This window comes from Neohortaea acidophila (assembly GCF_010093505.1).
Source record: "Neohortaea acidophila strain CBS 113389 unplaced genomic scaffold BDY17scaffold_5, whole genome shotgun sequence".
Taxonomy (NCBI): domain Eukaryota; kingdom Fungi; phylum Ascomycota; class Dothideomycetes; order Mycosphaerellales; family Teratosphaeriaceae; genus Neohortaea; species Neohortaea acidophila.
The window spans coordinates 1,898,224-1,919,264 of record NW_022985514.1 but is presented as its reverse complement, the minus strand read 5'-3'; the positions used below and the strand labels follow the sequence as shown (position 1 = coordinate 1,919,264).

General features: G+C 56.3%; 9 protein-coding genes across 9 annotated transcripts; 6 read left to right on the top strand and 3 right to left on the bottom strand.

Moving 5' to 3' along the window:
• Positions 1–121: 121 nt before the first annotated feature.
• Positions 122–1,381, bottom strand: BDY17DRAFT_154545 (uncharacterized protein). The gene is made up of 4 exons (XM_033729658.1): positions 1,003–1,381; positions 734–931; positions 608–670; positions 122–557 (listed from the first exon to the last, which is right to left on the bottom strand). The coding sequence occupies exons 1-4, from the start codon at positions 1,195–1,197 to the stop codon at positions 456–458; spliced, it is 558 nt and encodes a 185-aa protein (XP_033590353.1). The 5' UTR covers positions 1,198–1,381; the 3' UTR covers positions 122–455.
• A 252-nt stretch (positions 1,382–1,633) lies between these two features.
• On the top strand, positions 1,634–6,877 carry BDY17DRAFT_251002 (SNF2 family N-terminal domain-containing protein; the record flags this gene model as incomplete). Its single annotated transcript, XM_033731128.1, has 2 exons — positions 1,634–3,560; positions 3,651–6,877. The coding sequence occupies 2 exons, from the start codon at positions 1,634–1,636 to the stop codon at positions 6,875–6,877; spliced, it is 5,154 nt and encodes a 1,717-aa protein (XP_033590352.1).
• A 128-nt stretch (positions 6,878–7,005) lies between these two features.
• On the bottom strand, positions 7,006–8,186 carry BDY17DRAFT_154784 (uncharacterized protein). The gene has a single exon (XM_033729660.1). The coding sequence runs from the start codon at positions 7,889–7,891 to the stop codon at positions 7,133–7,135; it is 759 nt and encodes a 252-aa protein (XP_033590351.1). The 5' UTR covers positions 7,892–8,186; the 3' UTR covers positions 7,006–7,132.
• An 891-nt stretch (positions 8,187–9,077) lies between these two features.
• On the top strand, positions 9,078–10,764 carry BDY17DRAFT_154511 (uncharacterized protein). The gene has a single exon (XM_033729657.1). It carries the CDS (start codon positions 9,189–9,191, stop codon positions 10,362–10,364), a length of 1,176 nt encoding a protein of 391 aa, XP_033590350.1. The 5' UTR covers positions 9,078–9,188; the 3' UTR covers positions 10,365–10,764.
• Positions 10,765–10,785: 21 nt separating this feature from the next.
• Positions 10,786–12,558, top strand: BDY17DRAFT_316993 (uncharacterized protein; the record flags this gene model as incomplete). Its single annotated transcript, XM_033736051.1, has 4 exons — positions 10,786–11,100; positions 11,123–11,248; positions 11,297–12,100; positions 12,154–12,558. 4 exons carry the CDS (start codon positions 10,786–10,788, stop codon positions 12,556–12,558), a joined length of 1,650 nt encoding a protein of 549 aa, XP_033590349.1.
• A 154-nt stretch (positions 12,559–12,712) lies between these two features.
• Positions 12,713–14,994, top strand: BDY17DRAFT_154603 (transcription factor IIA, alpha/beta subunit). Its single transcript, XM_033729659.1, has 3 exons — positions 12,713–13,137; positions 13,228–13,329; positions 13,713–14,994. Exons 1-3 carry the CDS (start codon positions 13,120–13,122, stop codon positions 14,829–14,831), a joined length of 1,239 nt encoding a protein of 412 aa, XP_033590348.1. The 5' UTR covers positions 12,713–13,119; the 3' UTR covers positions 14,832–14,994.
• A 166-nt stretch (positions 14,995–15,160) lies between these two features.
• Positions 15,161–16,740, top strand: BDY17DRAFT_298080 (uncharacterized protein). The gene is made up of 7 exons (XM_033733687.1): positions 15,161–15,331; positions 15,405–15,432; positions 15,495–15,501; positions 15,568–15,780; positions 15,852–15,876; positions 15,929–16,451; positions 16,520–16,740. Exons 1-7 carry the CDS (start codon positions 15,307–15,309, stop codon positions 16,596–16,598), a joined length of 900 nt encoding a protein of 299 aa, XP_033590347.1. The 5' UTR covers positions 15,161–15,306; the 3' UTR covers positions 16,599–16,740.
• A 244-nt stretch (positions 16,741–16,984) lies between these two features.
• BDY17DRAFT_324483 (uncharacterized protein) lies at positions 16,985–18,094 on the top strand (the record flags this gene model as incomplete). Its single annotated transcript, XM_033737196.1, has 1 exon — positions 16,985–18,094. The coding sequence occupies one exon, from the start codon at positions 16,985–16,987 to the stop codon at positions 18,092–18,094; it is 1,110 nt and encodes a 369-aa protein (XP_033590346.1).
• Positions 18,095–18,277: 183 nt separating this feature from the next.
• Positions 18,278–20,825, bottom strand: BDY17DRAFT_154444 (POT family protein). The gene is made up of 6 exons (XM_033729656.1): positions 20,705–20,825; positions 20,142–20,649; positions 19,896–20,086; positions 19,554–19,833; positions 18,781–19,492; positions 18,278–18,727 (listed from the first exon to the last, which is right to left on the bottom strand). The coding sequence occupies exons 1-6, from the start codon at positions 20,706–20,708 to the stop codon at positions 18,461–18,463; spliced, it is 1,962 nt and encodes a 653-aa protein (XP_033590345.1). The 5' UTR covers positions 20,709–20,825; the 3' UTR covers positions 18,278–18,460.
• Positions 20,826–21,041: the final 216 nt, after the last annotated feature.

Below are 21,041 nucleotides of genomic sequence, written 5' to 3'. Positions count from 1 at the left end.
GATCGTTGGGCTGTGCGGGGCTTGCAATGGCCAAGAGGATGGATGTGATGAGGACGAGTTTCATATATTGATGATGCAGGAAAGGTTGTTGGTCTCGAGTTGAAGTGGCGGTTTCGAGATACCTCATTGGGAGCTTCATCCATGACGTAGGGCCGGATGGTCAAGAGCTCCAACCGCAGGGCATCTATGCATGGTCGATCACGGTCATCGAGATTTATCTCATTCGCATAAATCACCACACTTGGACTTGTCACACGGTACAGCGTCGTCCTACGGAAACTACAGTCTTCCCGACCATCTAGCTCGTAGTAACAATACCGTCACGGCCGGCCGCCAATGCGTTGGAGATGTCGGGTGATCACCCTCAGCACGCCGCTCTGGAACTGGAAAGTACGCGACTGGCTCTCGTCGATGCGAAATAAACATGTGGCATTGCCACGCTTGGATGGCGAGATCTACAAAGTGCTCTCTTCATCGTACTCCTTCCTCGCCCTCACGGCCGTCGACCCGCCCAGCTCGGCCTCCAGACCACCCGGGAATGTTCGATTCACCGCAGGCTTGACGGAGCATTAGTCGATGTTGCATGAAGAGGGAATGGAGAACTCACTTTGTCGGGATAGTACCTGTACACCACTCCTGACAGTAGCCCCACCGAAGCGATGAAGCATGCCTGATAATTGCTGTCAGCCTCGCATGATTCCGTTTGAACGTATTGATTTGCTGGCAGTCATACCATTAAGAATCCTGCCCGGGCTGGCGTGAAGTGTCTGTACTCCTCCGTGGAAAACACGCCCAAAATATCGTTATCTTCATGCACAGGTTCGCCATAGTTTCTCCGCTCAATCTTGTCCCACCAATCCCCGTAAGGGTCACGCAGCGATCGTTTGACAGGCAGGGCGGAGGTCAGAGAGGGGTCAGGGTAGCCGCCGTTCTACAAGAAGCCATTGTCGTTAGCCACCATCGGTCGCCCTTCGTGGCATCTACGAGGGGTAGCAGACATACCATGCCGGGATCAGTCTCATCGTTGAGATCTTCTTGCGCCAATTCCGCCTCCTCTGCGGCTTTCCGATCATCGGCAGGCCGTCTGGCAGGGACGGCGTAGGCGCGGGAGAGGACACGAGATGTTGTGCGGGATGCGGGAATGGAGCGGAGGGAGGATCGGGGAGCCAGCCGCAGGGCGGTGCGGAGGCCTGCCATGGCTGGAGTACCTCAAGGACGTGTGTTGTAGTGTGGAGAGCGCGGTAGGCGTGGCCAATGCAATCGGTCACTCCCTTCGTCCTCTTCGCGACAGTTGACGAGGTGGAGTTGGGCAATGCCGGTCTGAGCTTGGCGCGAGGGTGGAAGGAAGGAGCGGACGTCCGTGCGTTGTCGAACCGCGCTAAACCATCTGGGGGTCATCATCGCCCCTCAAGCCCGACTTTTTGACTTTTGCTCACAACACGTCGCCCTCGATCACGCGCCTTCCATCTTCCCCATATCTCCCGCTACAGACGTGCTATCGAAAATCCAACGACATCACGCAACTCACCACATTTTGGAGCTCCAGTTGATGTGCGTCTCGGAGATCCTTCTGTCAGCGTCGTGATGCAAGAGGGGGTGGGCATCAGTGTGAGATTCGGGATATGCCGACCAGATGAGCGCGTCTCCAGCTGCTACCGTGGCCGCTGAATCAAGCGGTCAGGTAGTCAGCTCTTTACACGCCATTGAACCCGACCCATCACCGGCAACCGACTATTTCAAGACCGAACCACAACATGACACGCCTGAGACCTCGCAGAATCCGCCAGATGATCCCATCAAAGTGCCCGATCAGGCCATCGACATCACCCCCACCACACTACGCCCTTCGCCGCGCCCGAGCACTAAGAGAAGGGAGTCGGAGGTGAATGGCGCCCTTCCTTTGGATCTGCAGAGGCCAGCGGACAAGAAGCGGAAACGTGCGCCTTCACCTCCCTGGCAGTTCCCCTCTGCCGAGACCACCACCCTCAAGACCGCCGATGGCAGGAGAGCATCCGCACGCGTCAACACCGCCGCTTCTGCGACTGGTAGCGATGCAGACACCAGAGCGCGCAGCAGTAGCGTGTCTGTGCTGTCCCAACAAAAGGAAAGCCCACCGTGGAAAAAGTTCGCGGCCGAGGGCCCTTCGAGTATGGTAGTTGATGGGAAGAGGAAGAGCGGCAGAGTCAATCGAGAACTGCCGGTGCCGCCAAAGCGAGTGAGTCCAAGGTCGAAAAAACAAGCACCGGAGGCCAAATATGCCTCTACTGCGCGGACTGCACAATCGTCCAAAGCTTTACATGCTGTTGTGAATGGGGCCAGCTCGAGCAGGTCTTCACGGCCGTCCAACTCCTCGCGCTCACACCAGACTCAGCCAGAGGGAGCTGCAAAGATCGCAGAATTGCGCGCGAAAATCGAAGCACTCCAACCATCAGGCCCCTTTCTCTCTCCCGAGCGGCACACACAGTCAGGCCACAAGCGAAAGCATAGCGACGAGAGCACGCCCCCTCCGCAGCTTGACGGACCATCTTCACCATCCGCACGTCGGATTCCGCCGCCCCATCAAGCATCACCCATGTCGCCTGAGACGACAAGACCATCACCCAGGCTGAAGCTGCGCTTCAACCCCGCCCGCCATCTTGTCCCTCCGCCGCATCCTCATGCCATCTTCCCCGAGCCCGCGCACCCCCCACATCCAAGCATCTACCAGATTCTCGAGGGACAAGAGTTGAAAGAGCTGCAACAGCCTTACATGGAGAATGAGCGAGGCCCACCTGACATGGCCTGGTTTCACCAGAGAGCGGAGAGACAGGCGCTAGAGGAAGGGATGATGCGGAGGAAACTTCTCAGAGAGGCCGAATCTGGAGGGGTACTCAGCAAAGAGCGGTTGAGTCTCTACCAGGAAGCCGAGGCCCAGGCCGAACCAGCGAAGCAATACGGACATCATGACCACCTCGTCGCGCATGCCCTCCATCTCAGACGCTTGCAAGTGAACGAAAACACGCTCCATCGAGCGTTGGCGAAGAAAACCGCGCTGTCCGCGTTGGAGTTTTGGAAAGCAAAACGCGGACCGAGCGAAGAGGACCTGCAAGAAGAACAAGACAAGATATTCCGGCTGATTTACAAGCAAATCGTCGTCGACATGAAAGCCAAGTGGGATCTGGTCTCCATGCATGTTCAGCAGCGACGGGTCAAGGTTTGGGAGGCCGAGCAAGAAGTCCGCCGGCAAGCCAGACTGCAAGAGAAGCTGGAATGGAGTGAGAACATGGTCGCGCGGCAGCGAGGTGAAGCTGACGGCGAGAGTGACCAAGAGATGGACGAGGGTAGCGACGTCGAGGGAAGTGGAGAAGATAGCGACGACGATGAAAGCAGCGAAGAGGAGAACATGAGTGAGAGCAGCAGTGAGGCCGAAGAGGAGCAAGGCGAAAATGTCGATGACGGTGGTGGTGAGATGGGAGACGACGAGCTGGCTGCTTACCTTGCGCAAAGAGCGGCGGACGAGCAAGAGAAGTCGCAATACGACTCGGATCCAGACGATGAGACGAGTACTGGAATTGCGGCAAGTAGAAGCTTGTCGACCTCACAAACGCCACTCGAGCGCCAGCAATCCGAGCTCGTCGAAGTATCAATGGCGGATCTACTGGATGGGCAAGGACAGAAGGACGATGAGCCGGACGATGAGTTTGAGCCACAGGACGACAGTGGAACTGCAGCTGCGGAAGATAAGCTCGCAATTGGCTCCCAGCCGGCAAATCGTCGTTCGCGACGTTCTTCAACCACCCCAGTCGCCGACGATGAACAGGAGTTTTCATCAGACGAATCAACCGACATGGACTCCACAGACTACGACTCAGACGAAGACATGAGCAGCACCGGGGAAGAGGACAATGCGGGTGACGACGGTGAAGAGGATGACGAAGAAGACGACGTGCCGCGCAACTCTCTGCTGAGTCTGTTCAAAGATGAAGTCAGGGCGATTGGGCTCCCAACCCCAACAACTAGTGCTGAAGGGGATGGTGAGAGGCATACCGAGCCCGAAGCTATTGGTCTCGAGCAGCAGGCTGAGCCGGAGATCGAGAACGTCGATGCCCACGTGCTCCCCGAAGCACTAGCCCAGAACGAAGAAGATAACGAAGCGGAAGCACAACTCGCCACTGGGGCTGAGACTGCCCATCACCCTGATGCAGCTGGTTCAAACGCCATGAGTCCAGAAGCGGAAATGCAGCTCGATGCCGACTCCCTGACAAGGCAACATCTTGTTCCCAGCCCTGCGCTTCTTCGCGGTAAGCTGCGCTCATACCAACACGCAGGACTTGACTGGCTTGCCTCGCTCTACCGCAACGGCACAAACGGCATTCTAGCAGATGAGATGGGGCTGGGCAAGACCATCCAAACGATTGCTTTGCTCGCACATCTCGCGGAGGAGCACGAATGCTGGGAGACACATCTGGTCATCGTACCCACGTCCGTGGTGGTGAACTGGGTTCGGGAATTCCAACGCTTCCTCCCTGGTTTCCGCGTTCTTGGTTACTACGGCTCATCGGAAGAACGACAGCTCAAACGCAAGGGCTGGGTCAATGATCCACATCACGAGAATAAGGAGAAGCGAGGCTACAACGTCGTCATCACCTCCTACAATGTCGCCATGCAGGACATCAACGCCATCAGGAACGTCAAGTGGCACTATCTCGTCCTGGACGAGGCGCACAACATCCGCAACTTCAATTCACAGCGATGGCAAGTCCTCATCCGGCTGAGGACGAGCGCGAGATTGCTGCTCACCGGCACGCCTCTCCAAAACTCATTGACAGAGCTGTGGAGTTTGCTCACCTTCTTGACGGCTGGAGACGATGATCCGCAGCATGGAGACCTGGAAGAATTCCTGAGCCATTGGAAGGAGCCTGTCAAGGAAATCTTCGATCGTGGCGTCCAGACCTTGTCCCACGAAGCACAGCGCGTGGTGGACCAACTGCATGTCTCTTTACGGCCCTTCTTACTCCGCCGTCTCAAATCGGAGGTAGAGAAAGACCTCCCCAAGAAAACGGAGCACGTCGTGGTGTGCAAGCTCAGCAAGCGACAGCGCCAGCTTTATCAAGAGTACATGGGGCTGGCAGAGACCAAGAGGCAATTGACGCAGAGCAATGTGGGTAATGCAGGCAAGGTCCTCCTCAGTCTGCGGAGGGTGTGCAACCATCCAGATCTCTTCGACCCCAGACCCATTCAAACCAGCCTCGGAATGGCGACGAGTGCGGCCAGTGACTTTGCACCCACCGAAAGAATCATCCGCGCTTTGCTTGGGGTCAGGGAGGATGCACCTATCTCCATGACTGCACATGAAGCGCGGCGAAAGTACATCGTCAAGCGAGCTCGGCAATTGAATGGGACCGTGCAGCTGCGAAACGATGTCCGGCAGCTCGAGCTGGAGGTCGAGAGGGAATCACCGCCTGACCCATCCACGTTTGGAGGATGCCAAGCTCTCCAACGGCTCAAGCTGCGACAGCAAAGGCTTGAAAAGCTTCGATCCTGCATCCGTACGTCAGAGAGAGACTCCGCGGCCACACCCATCTACGGATCAGACCTACGAGAGCTGGTGACTGTACATCAAGATCGAGTGTATCGCTTCACAGCCAAGGATATTCGAGGACGCGTCATCTCTCGACACTTGCGAGGTTGGCCTGCACTAGGACGATATCCTCTCAAGTTTGAATTGGATCACGCTTCGGATTGGAAGATATCGCAAACGAGCATGCTGCAACGAAGCACGCAGACTGTGGAGTCTTACGCAGAGGCCATGCAGGAGACGATTGTCAAGTTTGCGTTCTGCACGCCTGTCGTCACTGCACCAGTCCTGGACTACCTAGTTCCACCTCGAACGCAAGACAAGCTACGATCCTCAGAAGCATACCCCGAAGCAATTGACTGGGCGCACGAAGCCCGCATCCGGACTTCAATCGTCTTCCCCGACGCCCGTCTGCTTGTGTACGACGCCGGAAAATTGCAACGTCTGTCTCGTCTTCTCCGCGAACTCCAGTCCCGAGGCTCGCGCAGCTTGATCTTCACGCAAATGACGGGCACTCTCAACATCCTCGAACAATTCTTGAGTTTGATGAACTTGCCATATTTGCGACTGGATGGCAATACCCCGGTCGAGCGCCGCGCACTCCACGCCGCCGAGTTCAACCGCCCCGATTCGAAGTACCAGTGCATGATCCTTTCGTCCAGAGCTGGTGGGGTGGGGTTGAACTTGACAGGCGCAAGCTCCGTCATCTTCTACGACCTCGACTGGAACCCGCAGATGGATCGACAGTGCATGGATCGCGCACATCGTATCGGGCAAGTGAGAGATGTGGAGGTCTACAAGATGGTCAGCGAGAAGACTGTCGAGGAAAACATCCTTCGACGCGCCAATCAGAAGAGCTTGTTGGATCAGACGGTCATCCAGGAGGGCCACTTCACCACCGAATACCAGCGAGCTCGAGACGGTGATGACGGGGAGCATGAAGACGATTCGGTCGTGGCTGCAGCCATAGAGAGGGTGTTTGGCGGCAAGGACGAGCAAGCTACGGCGCGCGCCCTTGAATCCGTGGAGGACATTGAGGACGTGCAGGCTGCGGTGCAAGCTCGCAAGGAGGAGCGGCAGGATGATGTGGACTTTGCCGATCGGTCGTCCAAGGATCCCTCTCGTGCGCCGACTCCCGGTCACCAATACCCCGACGCCGATGGGTTGGAGGACGAGGAGAGCAGAGCGCATCATATCGATGACTATATGATTCGACTGATGGACGAAGTGCTGCTCAAGGGCATCATCTTTGTGCCGCCGCAGGCGCGGAAGCTGGATCGGCATGGCAGGGATCCATCACATCGGAAGAGAAAGAGGTGATTATTCACTCTGGCACTGTGTACGAATAGAGAGAGGCGGCGGGGCAGCAAGCTGTCTCATTACATGGCATAGCGCGGCGTTCATCATGAGGTTCAAGAGGATGCTCTGCTGCATGTAGATAGCAACGAAAGTACCAAGAGTACGCATCTGTCAACTTCCTCGGAGCAATACCGAAAGACCAGCCATTGCCATGCGTCCACAGTCTCATGTGCCTCTCCACTCCAAGCGGACTTCGTCACTTCACTCCCAACCACATTACAATTCGTCCTCCTCCTCCCCTTCCTCTCCACTCTCCCCCAACCTTGGCACACTCACACGAATCGCAATCAACATCCTCTCCAGCTCTCCCCGCTTCCCCGCCTCCTTCATCCTCTTCAGTCTGCGCCGCAAATCACTCCCGACCTTATTGCTTGGCCGCGCGCCACTGTAGTTCCACTTCATCACCGGCCGACATTTGTCCGCGCGATCATGCAGCCACCGCCGTAGCGTCGGCAAGTCTCCCGGCACCTTCGATGTAGTACATAGCTGCACGCACAGACGCGTGTTCTTGGTCAGCTGGCTTTGCTGCGCTGATGGGATACGGGCGAGCCAGGTGAGTAGGCCGGAAAAGTCAAAGTCCGTCACGGCTGCTTTGATGGGGCAGAGGGACTGCATTAAGGGCTGGGTTTCCAGGCGGATTTGGCGGCTGGTGAGGAGGAGGGCGTGAGGATGGTGCTGCATTGAGGCGTCATTACTGCTGCTGCTGCCTTTGTCTTCGGAGTTGTTGATGGTCGCTGTTGCGTGGGGAGAACTTGGGCGGGCCGTGGGCGTGATGTGAATGATTACGTTCTCGAGGATGAGCGTGTATATCTGGATGCGGATTTCTGCCGGGAGGTCAAAGAAGCAGGTGCCGGTTGGAGGTGGGGGAGACGCAGCGGCTACGGCTGAGGGATGCAGCAGCACGGGGCGAGGAGGGGCAGGCTGTAGATCGCGGAGAGGGCGAGGGGTAACATGAGGGGTGGCTCGAGCAGCCATGAGCGGAGGTTGGTGAGCTTCATGGGAGTATGGTGGTGAGTGGGGAAGCGGAAGTGGTTGTGGTTGGATGCGAGCGGAAGTGAGGTGGAGAGTGGCCGAGACTTTGCCAAGCCGAGCCTCCCAAGCTCCTTCTGTCGGTGCAACCTTGGAGATGTCGCCAAACAATGAGAGGCCAGACACCTTTTCGGAAAGGGTTTCCAGACATCGCAGAAGGCTCAGGAGAGCATGTATTGGCGTGACAAGGATGCCGTCACATTGTTGCACAGCACGCAGGCTACTCTCGTATCAGATGCAGCACCTTTGCCATTGTTCACGGAGAAGCTATTCAGAGAGCAGCAGCTCAGCGAAATAGGCACACATCCATGTACCGCCGTCATCCCCTCATCCTCTCAGGTTGCTCACTTGACTCTAGACCAACCAATTTCAAGCCTGCAGCCTAAGCTTGGCTCGAAGAGAGACAAGCGCTCGATCTGACTGAGAGTTGTTGGAAGCAAGGGAAAGCGCCGGGGCTTGTTCAAGGGTTGTCGATTGGCTGTACAACATGATCCGATGAGACTGAATTGGGTACAGTCCTCAAATCGAAGCGCGGCCTGGTTCAATGTCCACATGTGAATCGAGACAAGACATTCACAAGCGCATCACTCACGCATCTTCATCGCGGGCTGCCCAGCCCACGAAATGTGTTGTGGACGCACATCCGAGGTCACGAGCGCTCGGGGCGGAACCAACTCATCCGTCATGTGATGCTCTGGCTCCGTGAAAGGCACGTCGACTGCCGCCGGCGCCGTCATGCTGGACTTGATGCTTTTGGGGCGAGGCGGCTTGTGGGATTTCAGGTTCGCGACGATCGTGCCGTTGTGTAGCGTGTGCCTTCTTCGCAGGACGCGGCGAGGTTTAGGTTTGTGGTGAAGACTGAATGTACTGTGGACTCGCCGAGGATTGATAGAGTGTTGTGAGTGAGCGAAGGTGAAGTTGGGCCAGTGGAAGACGTGATCGTCTTTGCTTCCGCTGCGACGCCAGCAGAAGCAGGACATTTCGAAGGCTGCGAGGATCTCCGATTGCTCAAATTACATTGTCGTTGTATGGTGAGAGAGATTTGATGCAAACCTTTTCGGAGTTGATCGATAAGGCAATGTGACATCAATTCCGTAATGGAGAAGTTACGACTAGAGTCGGCGCCAATCTTGGAATCGTCACCGCCAGATCGATGACCACCGCACTTGCCACTTCTTCACTTTCTTACAACGACGATATGAATGAATAAACCATAACACGTGCACAGTTCACACGGGGCGAGATGGCCGTGGATGAGCCGTCAGCGCAATTAAATCATGATCTCCGACATGAGATCCACACGGCTTTGGCAACCCGCCGTCCGCTCCTGCATCATCTCAACGCCGACACCTCCTGGCTCCTTCAGATCCCGCGGCCGGCGAGCGCGGTGAGGAAGGGTGGCCGAGTCTACTTCAACCTCCTTATCGACCCGTGGCTGGCCGGCGGACAAAGCGATGTGGCAAGTTGGTTCTCACAGCAGTTTCACGTGGGGCCGAGTGCCGTGCCCACCATTGCAGCGCTGGAGGAGCTGGCGCGGGAGATTGAGATTCTAGCATCTGGATTACAACAGAATGGCCGTAGCAACGAAGCGTCGCTGGAGAATGATCCTCCGCAGACATTCGTCGACGCGGTCTGTGTGAGCCACGAGTTTACGGATCACTGCCATAAAGACACACTACTCGAACTCCACCCCGACACTCCCGTTTTCGCGATCAAAGAAGCTGCCCGCCTGATAGGCAGCTGGAAGCATTTTCGAACGGTCGTGACGGTGGATTCGTTTGGAGTGAATAAAAACTCGGATTGGAGAAGTACGAGCATTGCTCCGTTGCCGCAGTGGATCGGTATCAGCAGACTTTTGCAGACGGGTGATGTCCTGAATTATCACTCGGCGCTCATGATCGCCTTCAACAATCAACAATCGACGTCAAATTCGGCGACGGGCAATGTGAATGGCCACCACTCCAAGGTTGGACAAGACATCCCCACTGACGCCAGCGAGTCAGAGGACTGGGCAGAGGCGATAGTCTACACACCACATGGCATCCACAGTGGTGATCTCAACTTGATCCCCGGCGCCTCGCCACCCATTCGCACGCTGGCATTCCTGCACGGCCTGCACAATGTCCGCGTCGGCACGATAGCTGGTCGCACAGCGTTGCAGTCCAATCTCGGTGCGCACAATGGCCTCAAAGCGCAGCGTGTCCTCAACGCAAAATATTGGATCGGCACTCATGACGAGGAAAAGACGGGCGGTGGACTGGTGTCTTGGTTCTTGCAGCGGGACGTCATCACCCTGCAAGAAGCACTCGAGGCGGAGAGGCAGGCGAGAGCAGATGTGAAGGATGTGGCGACGTTGGCGGCATTCGAGGACACGAACTGGCTAGAGTTGAAGAACGGCGAAAGCAGGGTGCTGATTTAGAAGGCTGTGTATGCTGCGGCATTTTCTGGGTTGGATGCGTGATCACGTTTAGGCGTCATTCACTCCGGCGTGTATAAGCACAGGGACCACTTCTCCGAATTCTTCCTTGGGTACCTATATCATGTACAAGGTCAGTTGCCTACTGCGGGTAAAGAGCGAATATAATTGGAACGCCTCGGAATCCGGCTCCTGTTGCCTGGTGGGTTAAACCCCATGCGGCCGAGGGAAGCGTCACGGGGTCGCTTGCCTCCTCTCCACCGCCCAACTCCACTCAGCCTTCTCCCCGCGCATCTCCGCCAAGATCAACGACGTCTCAAAATCGCTCACCGAGACTGATTGGCATTCCGGAGGATTGCAGCGCTAGGAACCGGTCGGGCGACACCGTGAACCAAGGGAGAGAGGCGCTGACGCCATTGTCTGAATGCCGCACTACTATTTACACCAGAAGCCCACACCACCATGGCAGGGCAACTCCAGCACCGCCAACAGCGCCATGAACGTCAGCATCGTCCTCGACCAGCCCGCCGGCGCCACCTTCACCAACCTCGACACCATTAGTGGCCGGCTCGTCTTGCGCAATCACAAGGAACTCGATGTCGACAACATCCTCGTGAAGCTGGAAGGGGAGAGTCGCACGCGGTTACTGTCCCCGGCGCGGCCTGGAGACAAGCAGAAACCGCAGTTGGAATACCACAAGGCATGTCATGTCCGCCCCTACTCCTCCGCTTCAAGGGCTGTGGCTCATCGCATACCCGTAGATTCTGTACAAAGTCGCCCTCGTTTTTCCCCCGACCGAGGTGATGCGAGATCGCCTCGTCCTGATCACCGGCAAGAATGCACAGAGTCTCGCCCCGGGCACGCACGAGTTCCCTTTCCACTTCAAGGTGTGTCCGCGCCGCAACCCAAATAACATCCTTTCTGACCCTTCGCAGCTTCCGTTCAACAACTCGTGCGTTCATGAAATGACCAAATCTTCCACCATGACCGCATCTGGCAGTGGCAAGGAATCCGCCAAAGCCGCCACCCGCCATGTCAAGAAGACATTGCCTCCCACACTCAGTGGCTTTCCTGGGGAAGCGGAGATCCGGTATTATCTCAAAGGAACCGTAACTCGACACTACTTCTGGAAAGAGAGCTTACGCGCCATCGCCCCCATCAACTTCCTGCCCATCGAGCCCCCGCGACCGATGTCCACTGGATCAGAGATCTTCGCCAGGCAGACACACATTTTTTCTCAAATTCCCAACCCTGACGCCAACAAGTCAAAGTTCAAGAGCATCTTCAGCAGAAATCCGGAGCAGGCACTACCGAATGGCAACGGCGACGCCCCGACGATCAGCATCGATGCCCGTCTTCCCGAACCGGCCATTCTCACTTGCAATGAAGATGTCCCTGTTCGTCTCATCGTCAAGAAAATGAATGACTTTGTGGGAATCGTCCATCTCCAATCTCTGGAGATCGCACTCGTCGGCTTCACCAAGATCCGCGCACATGATGCCCACCGCACCGAAGATACCACCTGGGTCATCATGACCAAAAGCAACATGGGCATTCCCATTGGCACCGCTTCCGACCCGGTCGACACGGAAAACGAGATTGATGCCCGCATGTGGCGCGGGCAGACGCTGCCAAACACAGTTGCCCCTTCCTTCCAGGCCTGCAACATTGATAGAAGCTATCGACTAGATGTGCGCGTTGGCTTGAGTTATCTGGATCCCATGCAGAACAATGTCAAGGTGAGCAAGCAAAGAACCACTTTCCACCAGCGGGACTAACGTGCTCGCAACAGCCCTTGAGCGTGATCCTCCCCTTGAAACTCGACCTCGAGGTCTACTCCGGCATCGCACCTCCGAAAGCTCTTCTCGATGCCATGGCCGAAGCCGCCGAAGCCAGAGCGAATCTTCGTCGCACCTCTACCATCGACTCGGCTGCGGAGAAACTACGCAGAGAGTCGACCACCTCCGGCCAAAATGCCTCAACGGAGTCATCTCATCCGGCCCGAGAAGGCACTGCCATGCCTGAATCTCGACCGCCCATGTATTCCGAAGCACCGCCTAGCTACCAAGATGCGATGGCGAATGCCCTACCCGCTATCAATGCGCCGAGACCGCAGTACGCGCCACCAGCGCCGGGCGAGGATGATTTCTTTGGAGGAGATGAGAAGAGGCGACTGGCAGGTGGGAGGGAATCATGATTTACTTGATACCTTGACTGAGGGCGATCAAGCTGAACGGGGGTTAATGCATGTGATACCTTGGTTTGCAAAGCTTCAAAGATGCAGCGTACTAGCCACAACAAACCTCACTTCCATTACTTTGAGTCACAGTGTTGCATGCGATGGATGGTGAATTCAAGATGACTGCAGTCTCTCGCTAAAAGCACGCCGCATGTGAGAGCGAAGCTGCTTATGTAATACCGCCAAGCCAGGCGGACCTACTCAAATCTCGCCCATTCATAGCCAACCCTACCGAACGCACTGCCCGGCGGCATCACATTTATACGCCAACAACACCATCAACACCCCGCCAGTCAGCGAGCAGAGTGCAGGATCGTCAAACTACAGTGTGGATGTGCGCTGTGAGCCGACGCCCAGCTCCGCCGGTGGCCTAGGAGCCCCAACGCCATCTGCCTCTCGACCACATCTTCACCCGTTCACGATCGAATCAACGGCTTTGCTGCCACCCGCCCGACTTCTTCCGCCATCCTCAAGCAGCCGCCAAAGAGTCCCAGTGAAGAGAAGGTTGGATCTGGCAAGATGACGAACACACTCGTGGTATGTTGCCCGTTTGATCGGCATCCGCGCAAGACGGCGGCGAGGCTGCGCTGGTATCATCAAACACCGTACTGATTGCCATCGGCACAGGGCGACGTCTACGCCAAGATCATCGAAGAGGTGGTCCAGGCCTCCTCGACCGACTTCGAGGAGAGCGGTGTGAGCCAGTTGACGTTGCAGGAGTTGCAGAAGGTGAGTCGTGAACGTGCGCCTTCTCCTACCTCACCATCATATCACCTTCTCGTCTCTCGCGAAAAGAATGCGGTGGTTGAGCCATCAAAACACCCTCTGCTTCGCAACATATGCTGCCTTTCAGCGCAGCGCAAGCCGGCTGCCTGGTTTTCAGCAGCGGAAGCGGAGCGGGGCTTCACGGTCGCAGGAGCGGCGGGCCCCGGCTTCTTTTCTGCCCTTTGTTTTATACGCCTGCAAACCCCACTTTTTGCAGGCACTTTCGCGCTTGACTGCTTTCAGTTGGACTGTCTTCTTGTTCTGCACGTGACGGCCATACGCCGCCCATTTGCCCATGTGTTGTTTATGCTGCATACAATGTGAATGTCAACGCTGACAATGACCAGGAATGGCAGAGTAAACTATCACAGCGCAACGTCGCGCACATGCCCTGGGATCCCAAGGCGCAACCAGCTCCCGCACTACCGCCCTCATTGCCAACGCCTACTGCCAACGGAGTCCCACCGTCTTCGTACCCCGCCTATGACACCCCCTCGTCGACGGCTACGGCCACCAATGGGGCGCGTGTCAAGACGGAGGGGGCAGCGGAATCGCCGTACAATGGACATCCCAACGGCTATTCACAAGACACGGGCCCCACCCAAGGCGGACTCGCGCGAGCGCAGCATCTTGTGCAACAGCAGTACGGGCCAAATGCTAGCGCTTCGCTGAGTGCCATGCAGCGTGCTGGTGGAGGCCTTGCGCTTCCCGGCCAGCAGCAGCAATCCGGCAAGCCTCAGGGCTTACATCTTCCCGGAGGCACATCGTCGCCCGGAACGCCTCAATTCACACTCCAACAGCAACAAGCCATGATGCGCCACCAGCAACAGATGATGCAACAGCAGCAGCAGCAGCAGCAGCAGAACCAGCCTCGGATCAAAGTGGAAAACGACAGCCCCCAGCTTGCGCAAGGCGCATTCCCTCAGCAAGCAGCGCAACCGAATTACAGCCAGACGGATGGTGCCGATGACGATGCGCACACACAGTGGCAGACTCTCCTCGCAGAGCGCAGAGCAATCAGCGCAGAGCAGAGAAACGAAGCCGACCGTCAGATCCGTGACCAGGTAATGCAACATTCATCTGAGCTGCAAAGTGGCTTGATGGTTCCGCTCGACGAGCAGCCCAGCAGTAAGAAGCGCAAACTACAAACGAAGCGCCCAACGATATCAGCATCCGCTCCCTCCATCCCCCAGCTCGACGGCGTGGATGACGACGAAGACGACAAAGACATCAAGGACGAAGACGACGAAAATGCCATCAACTCCGATCTCGACGACTCCGACGAAGAGGGACAGGGAGACCTGGGCGAGGAGGACGATGAGACGGGGGAGAATCAGATCCTTTGCACGTACGACAAGGTGCAGCGCGTCAAGAACAAGTGGAAGTGTGTGCTCAAGGACGGCGTGATGAGTTCGGGGGGCAAGGAGTGGGTGTTCCATAAAGGGAATGGGGAGTTTGAGTGGTGATTTTGGGGAATGACTATGGGGTCCTGCTTTCTGCTCTCCGGAGTTGCTTAAAAGGGGTAACTAGAGGCGGCCATGCTTCTCTTACGGCGTATGATCATGGGAGAGTCAATGGGCTGGTGTAGAGGGCAAGGGACAGGACAAGGCCGATGGCGATTCCAAAGGTATTTGGGTAGACCGGCTGAGTCGGCGGCACCTCGCGTCTGGCAGCTCCGAGACTTTGAGCTCGAGAGTAGCAAGATAATCGTATGGAAATGTTTGCAATGTACGCGCCTCTCGTTCCACGGTCAGCCGTTGCGATGGACGGTGAACGTGGACTCCACGATTCATGTGGAGCACCGATTGCGGAGCCCCGTTCCCCACATACTTCGACCACCTCTCACAGCATCATGTCTGCATCCAATCTCCCTTGCCATTGCTGACGGATGCCTTATTGGAGGAGTATTATTTGACGTCAACGCACTTGACTATTCTCATCATGACTCAATACGGACCGGTGGGAGGTGAGTTGTTTGGCTGTATTATGCTCCATGCATCGAACGTCACGGCTAATGAACGCCCCTTGTCTCACATAAGACTTCCCCGTCATGGGCAAGATAGTTTGGTATGTCTCTCGAACGTTAAGGCAATTGTTTACCAGCTAATCTCGACACCTCTCTTGGACAGCATCACAGTTCGTCTATTTCCATCAACCCCGACATCGTTGCGAATCGGACTGACACCGCTCGCACGGTTCTAGGGCGGCGGAAGTGGTATTGGTTTCTCCTTTGCCAAACTCTGCCACGAACACGGCGCACGCGTCCTCATTGGCGATCTCAAAGTCACCGCCGAGGCGGAGGCGTACATGTCCTCGTCAGCATCGAAGGGGGATTTCGTTTTTGAAAAGTGTGATGTTTCGGAGTGGGGAGATCTGAAGAGACTGATCACGAAGTCAGTTGAGAGGTTTGGAGAGGTGAGTGAGATCTATGAGGAGAGTTGAATGACTACGAGTAGAACGCGTGTTGACGTGCAGTACTCGAATAGGTCCCCGATGTCTACTCCCCTGTTGGTGAGTGGCATACAACCTCTGAACGTTGAGCTCAAATGATAACGTAACATAGCGGGCATCTTCGAACCACCATGGAGCAATTTTTGGGACGACGAAACCGACGGGTCGTACAAGACGCTCCGTATCAATCTCGACCACCCCATCAAACTCACCAGGTTAGCCATGCGAGCCCTGGCCGGCGCGGAGAAGCAAGGCGTTGTAGTCATCGTTTCCAGCACCGCGGGGATACGAGCCAACTACCTCGCCTGTCTGTACTCTGCCTCGAAGCATGGCCTGCTCGGGTTTGCGAAGTCCATGGGCCAGTCGGATGTGGATGAAGGGGTGAAGGTGGTTTGCATCCTTCCCGGTACCGTCTCCTCGCCGTTGTGGCACGATCGACAAGACAAGTATAGTCAATGGACGAAGTTTACGGAGCGCAAGTCGTTGGAGACGGGCGACATTGCAGAGGTAATGTTGAAGATGGTGCAGAAGGCGGAGTACGACGGCGGGACGTGTGTGATGAAGACGCCGCTGGAGGAGAAGATTGTGGAGGAGGGACATCTGAAGCAGGTGCAGAAATTGAAAGAGTATGATCCGTAAGTACTCGCAAGGCTGTGGACTCATTGGCGACAACTGTTGACTAATGGAATGTTGGGGAGCATAGGTCTCCGCGACCCGACGCTGACATCAGTGAGAGAGTGCGGTCTGTGATGCAGAAGGAAAGAGGGAAAAAGTGGCAGTAGAGGGGAGTACAACGAGATGCATTAGCCATACGAGGCTGAGGGAGGTGCTCATCCCAAAGCATGTTTGTAATGCACACATTGCCCGCGTCGACAGCAACGTCGTCTCATCACTCTCGTCTCGTTTCGCTCACGAGGGTTTTCATCTCCATTCAATGCTGATTGTCACCATTCAGTTTTCCGCGGTGTGTATGCCGTCTGTGAGACATGACCTGGGGTGCTCGCCGTAAGCGACCCACCCGAACCCTTGTTTCGCCTGCAAATGTCGGTTTCACCCCAACTTTGCCGACTTCATCCATTACGCTGCATATTTCTTCCTTCTCTTCGGTCTGCTTCTTCGCTTCTATTCCTATCCCTACCCTTACATTGCATCTCTTATTTCGGATCAAATGGAACAATTCAACAAGAACAATCCCTCCACCCCCCATGGCCGAGAGGGCAGCCTGTCTTCCCTTTCATCCTCCATCAACGACTCCGCCTACTCCAGCCCCAGCGCAGGCGCCGCGCCCATTCGCTCCCGCGCGCCCTCCTACACTCCTTCCTACATGAACGCCCAGGTCCCCATACGGAAACCCGTCGGCGCTCAACAGCCCAATCGCATCCCCAGCGGACTCGCCGGGAGCACCATGCCTCCTACCAACCAACCCGCAGTCGCAACTCCTCCTCCTCCACCACCACCACCTCCACCCGCCTCGAAAGGCACTCTCCTCCTCGCCATCGCCACCACCCCTCATCCATCGACCCGCTTTTTCCTGCGGTCAATGCTGATCCGACGGCTGTACAAACAAATCGTGGTGCTGGGAAACGCCGCCTACGAAACACAACTCAAGCAACTCAAGATTGAAATATACTCAATATTGGGCAATCTCGGGCAAGAGGTCGCGATTCAAATGGCACTACGACCTAATCTCGACGAGGCTGAAATCTACACCGTCATCTCCAAAGCCGTGGCGGACGGCGAGGCCGTGTACGGCGTGCTGTGCAGTCCTGCCTATTCCTTCACCCCCAGGCAGGCAGCGAGCAGCGCTAGCGTCATGAACATTGACCAGGCGGCGCTGGAGGCCTCGTTCAAGACGGGCGTCGCCTTTTTGCAGAGCGTGGCGAAGCAAGCTATTCCCAATTTCCGCGCTGCGGCACAGGATTCGAAAGTGCAGCAATCGGGTTTGTTTTTGGTTACGGGGCTCGCGAATGAGACGGAAGGCGACGATTCCCACCTTGCACTCATCAACAGTGCCGCGTGCAGATCAGTCATGACGCTGTTGGTCGAGGCTGCAAGTGGGAGGGGCCTAACGATTGACTACGCGGAAAATCTGCTTTTGCCGGAGCCGGAGCCCGTGGTTGTGGAGGCCGAGGAGGAGAAGGTGGTGAACGGTGTTGCTAAGCCTGCGCCGTTGAACGTGAGGAAGGCTGCTGCCGCCACAGCCGCGAATGGCTATGCGGAGCCTGAGTCGCCGACGCGATTGTGGGCGCTCTATAGCGAGATGGGCGCCGCCGAGTGAGCTGCGTCGTCCTGACAAGTTGCCGAGAACCATCCCCGCGCATTCATTGTGGAAAGCTGCTGTCAATGCATCTGGCTACAGAGGGAACTACCTATCGCCGTGCCTCATTCCCGCTTGCTGCAAGTCGCCGACCACTCGTCTACGACGGTGACAAGGTAGCGGATCAAAGGTGCATGCTCCACGACCACGTCACGATCTACCGCGAGACCACCAGATCGCCTTCGACACAGTGGCTGGCATCTGCATACGATATTACGAGGGCGACGCCGCGATTGTACAAGAATACAGGAAGCTTAAACTTAGATCTCCGTGTACATATCACAGGACTATCAAGAGGTGGGCCATTTCCCTCAAGGCATCCTTCTCTTAGTCTCTCTTCTCCTCGATCGTGTCATACGGGGGCGCAGCATCTTCGGCGGCAGTCTCTTGGACCGCAGTCTTCTTCTCGTCCGAGGGACCATCGTTTGCTATTCGACCGTGAGTGTTAGCATACGTCATCCTTTCTTGATCAATGGGGGAACGGATGGACGTACCAATGAAAGCATCATCGTTCAGCTTCCTGTACTTGTACCAGAAGATGATGGACTGCACAAACAGTGCGATTGCCGGTGCGGCCCAGGCCCAGATAAGATTCTGCAGCTATTGTCAGCACATGTGTCTAGTTCCCTGCAAAGAATTCGACTTACGGGATCAGCAATCGCGGGCGTCAAGACCTCACCAAGCGCGTAGGCGAGCGCAGTCGTGAACAAGAAGAACGAAAAGACAATGGCCTTCATGCCGGGTGCTGAGCGCGCATACGCCAGCTCGTACCCGGTGACATTCACAAAGCACTCCGAGATGGCGCCCAGCGTGACGTTGGGCAGCTGCCACCAGATCGAGATGGGCGACACGCTCGTGCCCGCTTCGGCGCAGTTGGTCGCCTGGTAGCCGCATGGCGCAGTCTGATAGACCTTCCATTGCACGATGGCGCCGATGATGCCGGAGATCCAGGCGAGGGTGAAGCCGGTCATGATGCGAGAAATGCGGCCGTACTTGATATTGCGCTTGCGCAGGAGGGGGTAGATGCCATGGGAGAGGATGGGGATGGTGATGATGATGGCGAGGGAGTTGAAGTTGCTGAGGAGATCGTTGGGCGCGCCGTTGGTCGTCATCGTCGAGCCTTGGATGGTGAGTAGATTGCCGACGCCGCCATCGTTGATGATCCAGATGGGGAAGTAGAGGAAGATCATGCATGCCTCGAGTGTGCGGCCGAGCTCGTCGCAGTCCTTGTCGGTCCAGTCGAACGCCTTGCCACGGTAGGTGGTTACGCCTCGCTCACGGAGCTCGGTAGGTTTCGCGGCTTCGAGGAAACCAGCACGGAATATTCTCTTCTTGTTGTACTTGAAGGCGACCATGAGCCTGGTTGGGTAGGAATTAGTACGTTCATGAGCCAAAGATGTCATGATGAGCAAAGACTCACATCTTCACCGCCTTGTTCAAAACGGATCCGTCCGGTGGGTACTTGACGAGCTTGTTGTTCAGGAACCACAGCAGGAAGGGCAACGAGAAGTATAGAATGCCGGGTGTGAGGAATGCAAGCCAATAGCCGACGTACTTCTCGGAGAAGGTAGTGGCGACGGCGTAGAAGGCGCCGATGTTGATCATGCCGTAGAAGATCAACATGATGCGTTGCACTGTCGCCTCGGGATCCATCACAACCCGTTCGCCGCTCTTGAGCGTCTTGACGTACGGCTTTTGGTCTGTTGATTTCGTAAGCAAGAGTCTGCCGAAGAAGCTTCTGAACAAGCTTATCGCAACCTACGTCGGTATTGATCGAGGATCGTCGGGGCAATGTTGGGCTTGAAGATAGCTGCACCGATGGCCAACAACCAGAGAGATACCATGAACGGTGCCAGACCCTGATGAGCTTGCAGCACGGAGGGAATGGCGCCACAGATCATGATGATATGCGAAACACCGCAGATAAGGACACCGAGCAAGATGGTTTTGTATCTTCAGACAGTGTCAGCGTGCACCGTCCGTATGATATGACGCTCCCCCAACTCACCTTCCGAGCTTGGTATCGGCAAGCCAGCCTCCGAAGATGGTAATGCAGTATGCCATGAACAAGAACAGTAGGCCAATAGCATTTGAGAATTGTGCGCCTTTGCCCAACGCACCAGCCGTCTCCTGCGTACCCACTGGAGGGGCGCCGGCTCCGTTGCCACCCTTTGGAAGGGGATACTGCATGAAGTTGGAGAAGATGGTCTGGACACCGTAGTAAGAGGCGCGCTCGGCGAGTTCGACAACGCAGAGACTGTATGCCACAACGGGGATGCTGTCGGCGACTTTGCGTAGCGTGCGGGCTTCCTCTTCGGTGGGTGTGGGATACATCTCCTGCGTGGAGACTCCCGGAGTCTTCTCCTCGTCGGTGACGGACAAGCGTCGAACCATGTTGACGTCGTCGGTTGCGGCGCCATCGTCGAGGGCGAATGGGTTGGACTTGTGCGGGTTGGCGACCTCGCGTGGTGGCTGAGTCGCGATCATGTCGGCGATCAACTCGCCTGGTGCGCCAGCTGGAGTAATGGGGTTAGATCGGGGGAGGACTCGAGGTGAGTGGAGTGTACGTACACATGATTGCGCAATCACTGGTAGCAGATCAAGAGACAAGAACGAAGGAGCAATGCAGAGATGGGAGGGGAGGAGGAGGAGAAGCGGTAGAGAGCAGAGATGGGAAACACTGGCGCCTTCCTACATTTTACTACCATTGTACCAGTCGCTGCAATGCAACATTCGTCTCTTGGCAATGCGCCGATAGATCGGCTCAAGAGTAGTCAGGCAGGCTTGTGAGCTTGCGATCAGGGAGGCGATCAGCGATAGTGAGCCTGCAAGGCGTGGAGAGGCGAGGGTGTGGGGGAAAGGCCGGCGGTCGAGATCATGTCGCAGGAGCGCCACGCCAGTTTAGGCT

Coding starts and splice junctions, on each gene's coding strand:
- BDY17DRAFT_154545 (XM_033729658.1), bottom strand. CDS start 1,197: ATGGCAGGCCTCCGCACCGCCCTGCGGCTGGCTCCCCGATCCTCCCTC. Junction 932..1,002: donor ATGAGACTGATCCCGGCATG/GTATGTCTGCTA, acceptor GGCTTCTTGTAG/AACGGCGGCTACCCTGACCC. Junction 671..733: donor CCCGGGCAGGATTCTTAATG/GTATGACTGCCA, acceptor AGCAATTATCAG/GCATGCTTCATCGCTTCGGT.
- BDY17DRAFT_154784 (XM_033729660.1), bottom strand. CDS start 7,891: ATGGCTGCTCGAGCCACCCCTCATGTTACCCCTCGCCCTCTCCGCGAT.
- BDY17DRAFT_154511 (XM_033729657.1), top strand. CDS start 9,189: ATGGCCGTGGATGAGCCGTCAGCGCAATTAAATCATGATCTCCGACAT.
- BDY17DRAFT_154603 (XM_033729659.1), top strand. Junction 13,330..13,712: donor CGTTGCAGGAGTTGCAGAAG/GTGAGTCGTGAA, acceptor GACAATGACCAG/GAATGGCAGAGTAAACTATC.
- BDY17DRAFT_298080 (XM_033733687.1), top strand. CDS start 15,307: ATGACTCAATACGGACCGGTGGGAG. Junction 15,332..15,404: donor TCAATACGGACCGGTGGGAG/GTGAGTTGTTTG, acceptor GTCTCACATAAG/ACTTCCCCGTCATGGGCAAG. Junction 15,781..15,851: donor CAGTTGAGAGGTTTGGAGAG/GTGAGTGAGATC, acceptor GTACTCGAATAG/GTCCCCGATGTCTACTCCCC.
- BDY17DRAFT_154444 (XM_033729656.1), bottom strand. Junction 19,834..19,895: donor GATCCTCGATCAATACCGAC/GTAGGTTGCGAT, acceptor CGAAATCAACAG/ACCAAAAGCCGTACGTCAAG. Junction 18,728..18,780: donor CGCCCGCGATTGCTGATCCC/GTAAGTCGAATT, acceptor CAATAGCTGCAG/AATCTTATCTGGGCCTGGGC.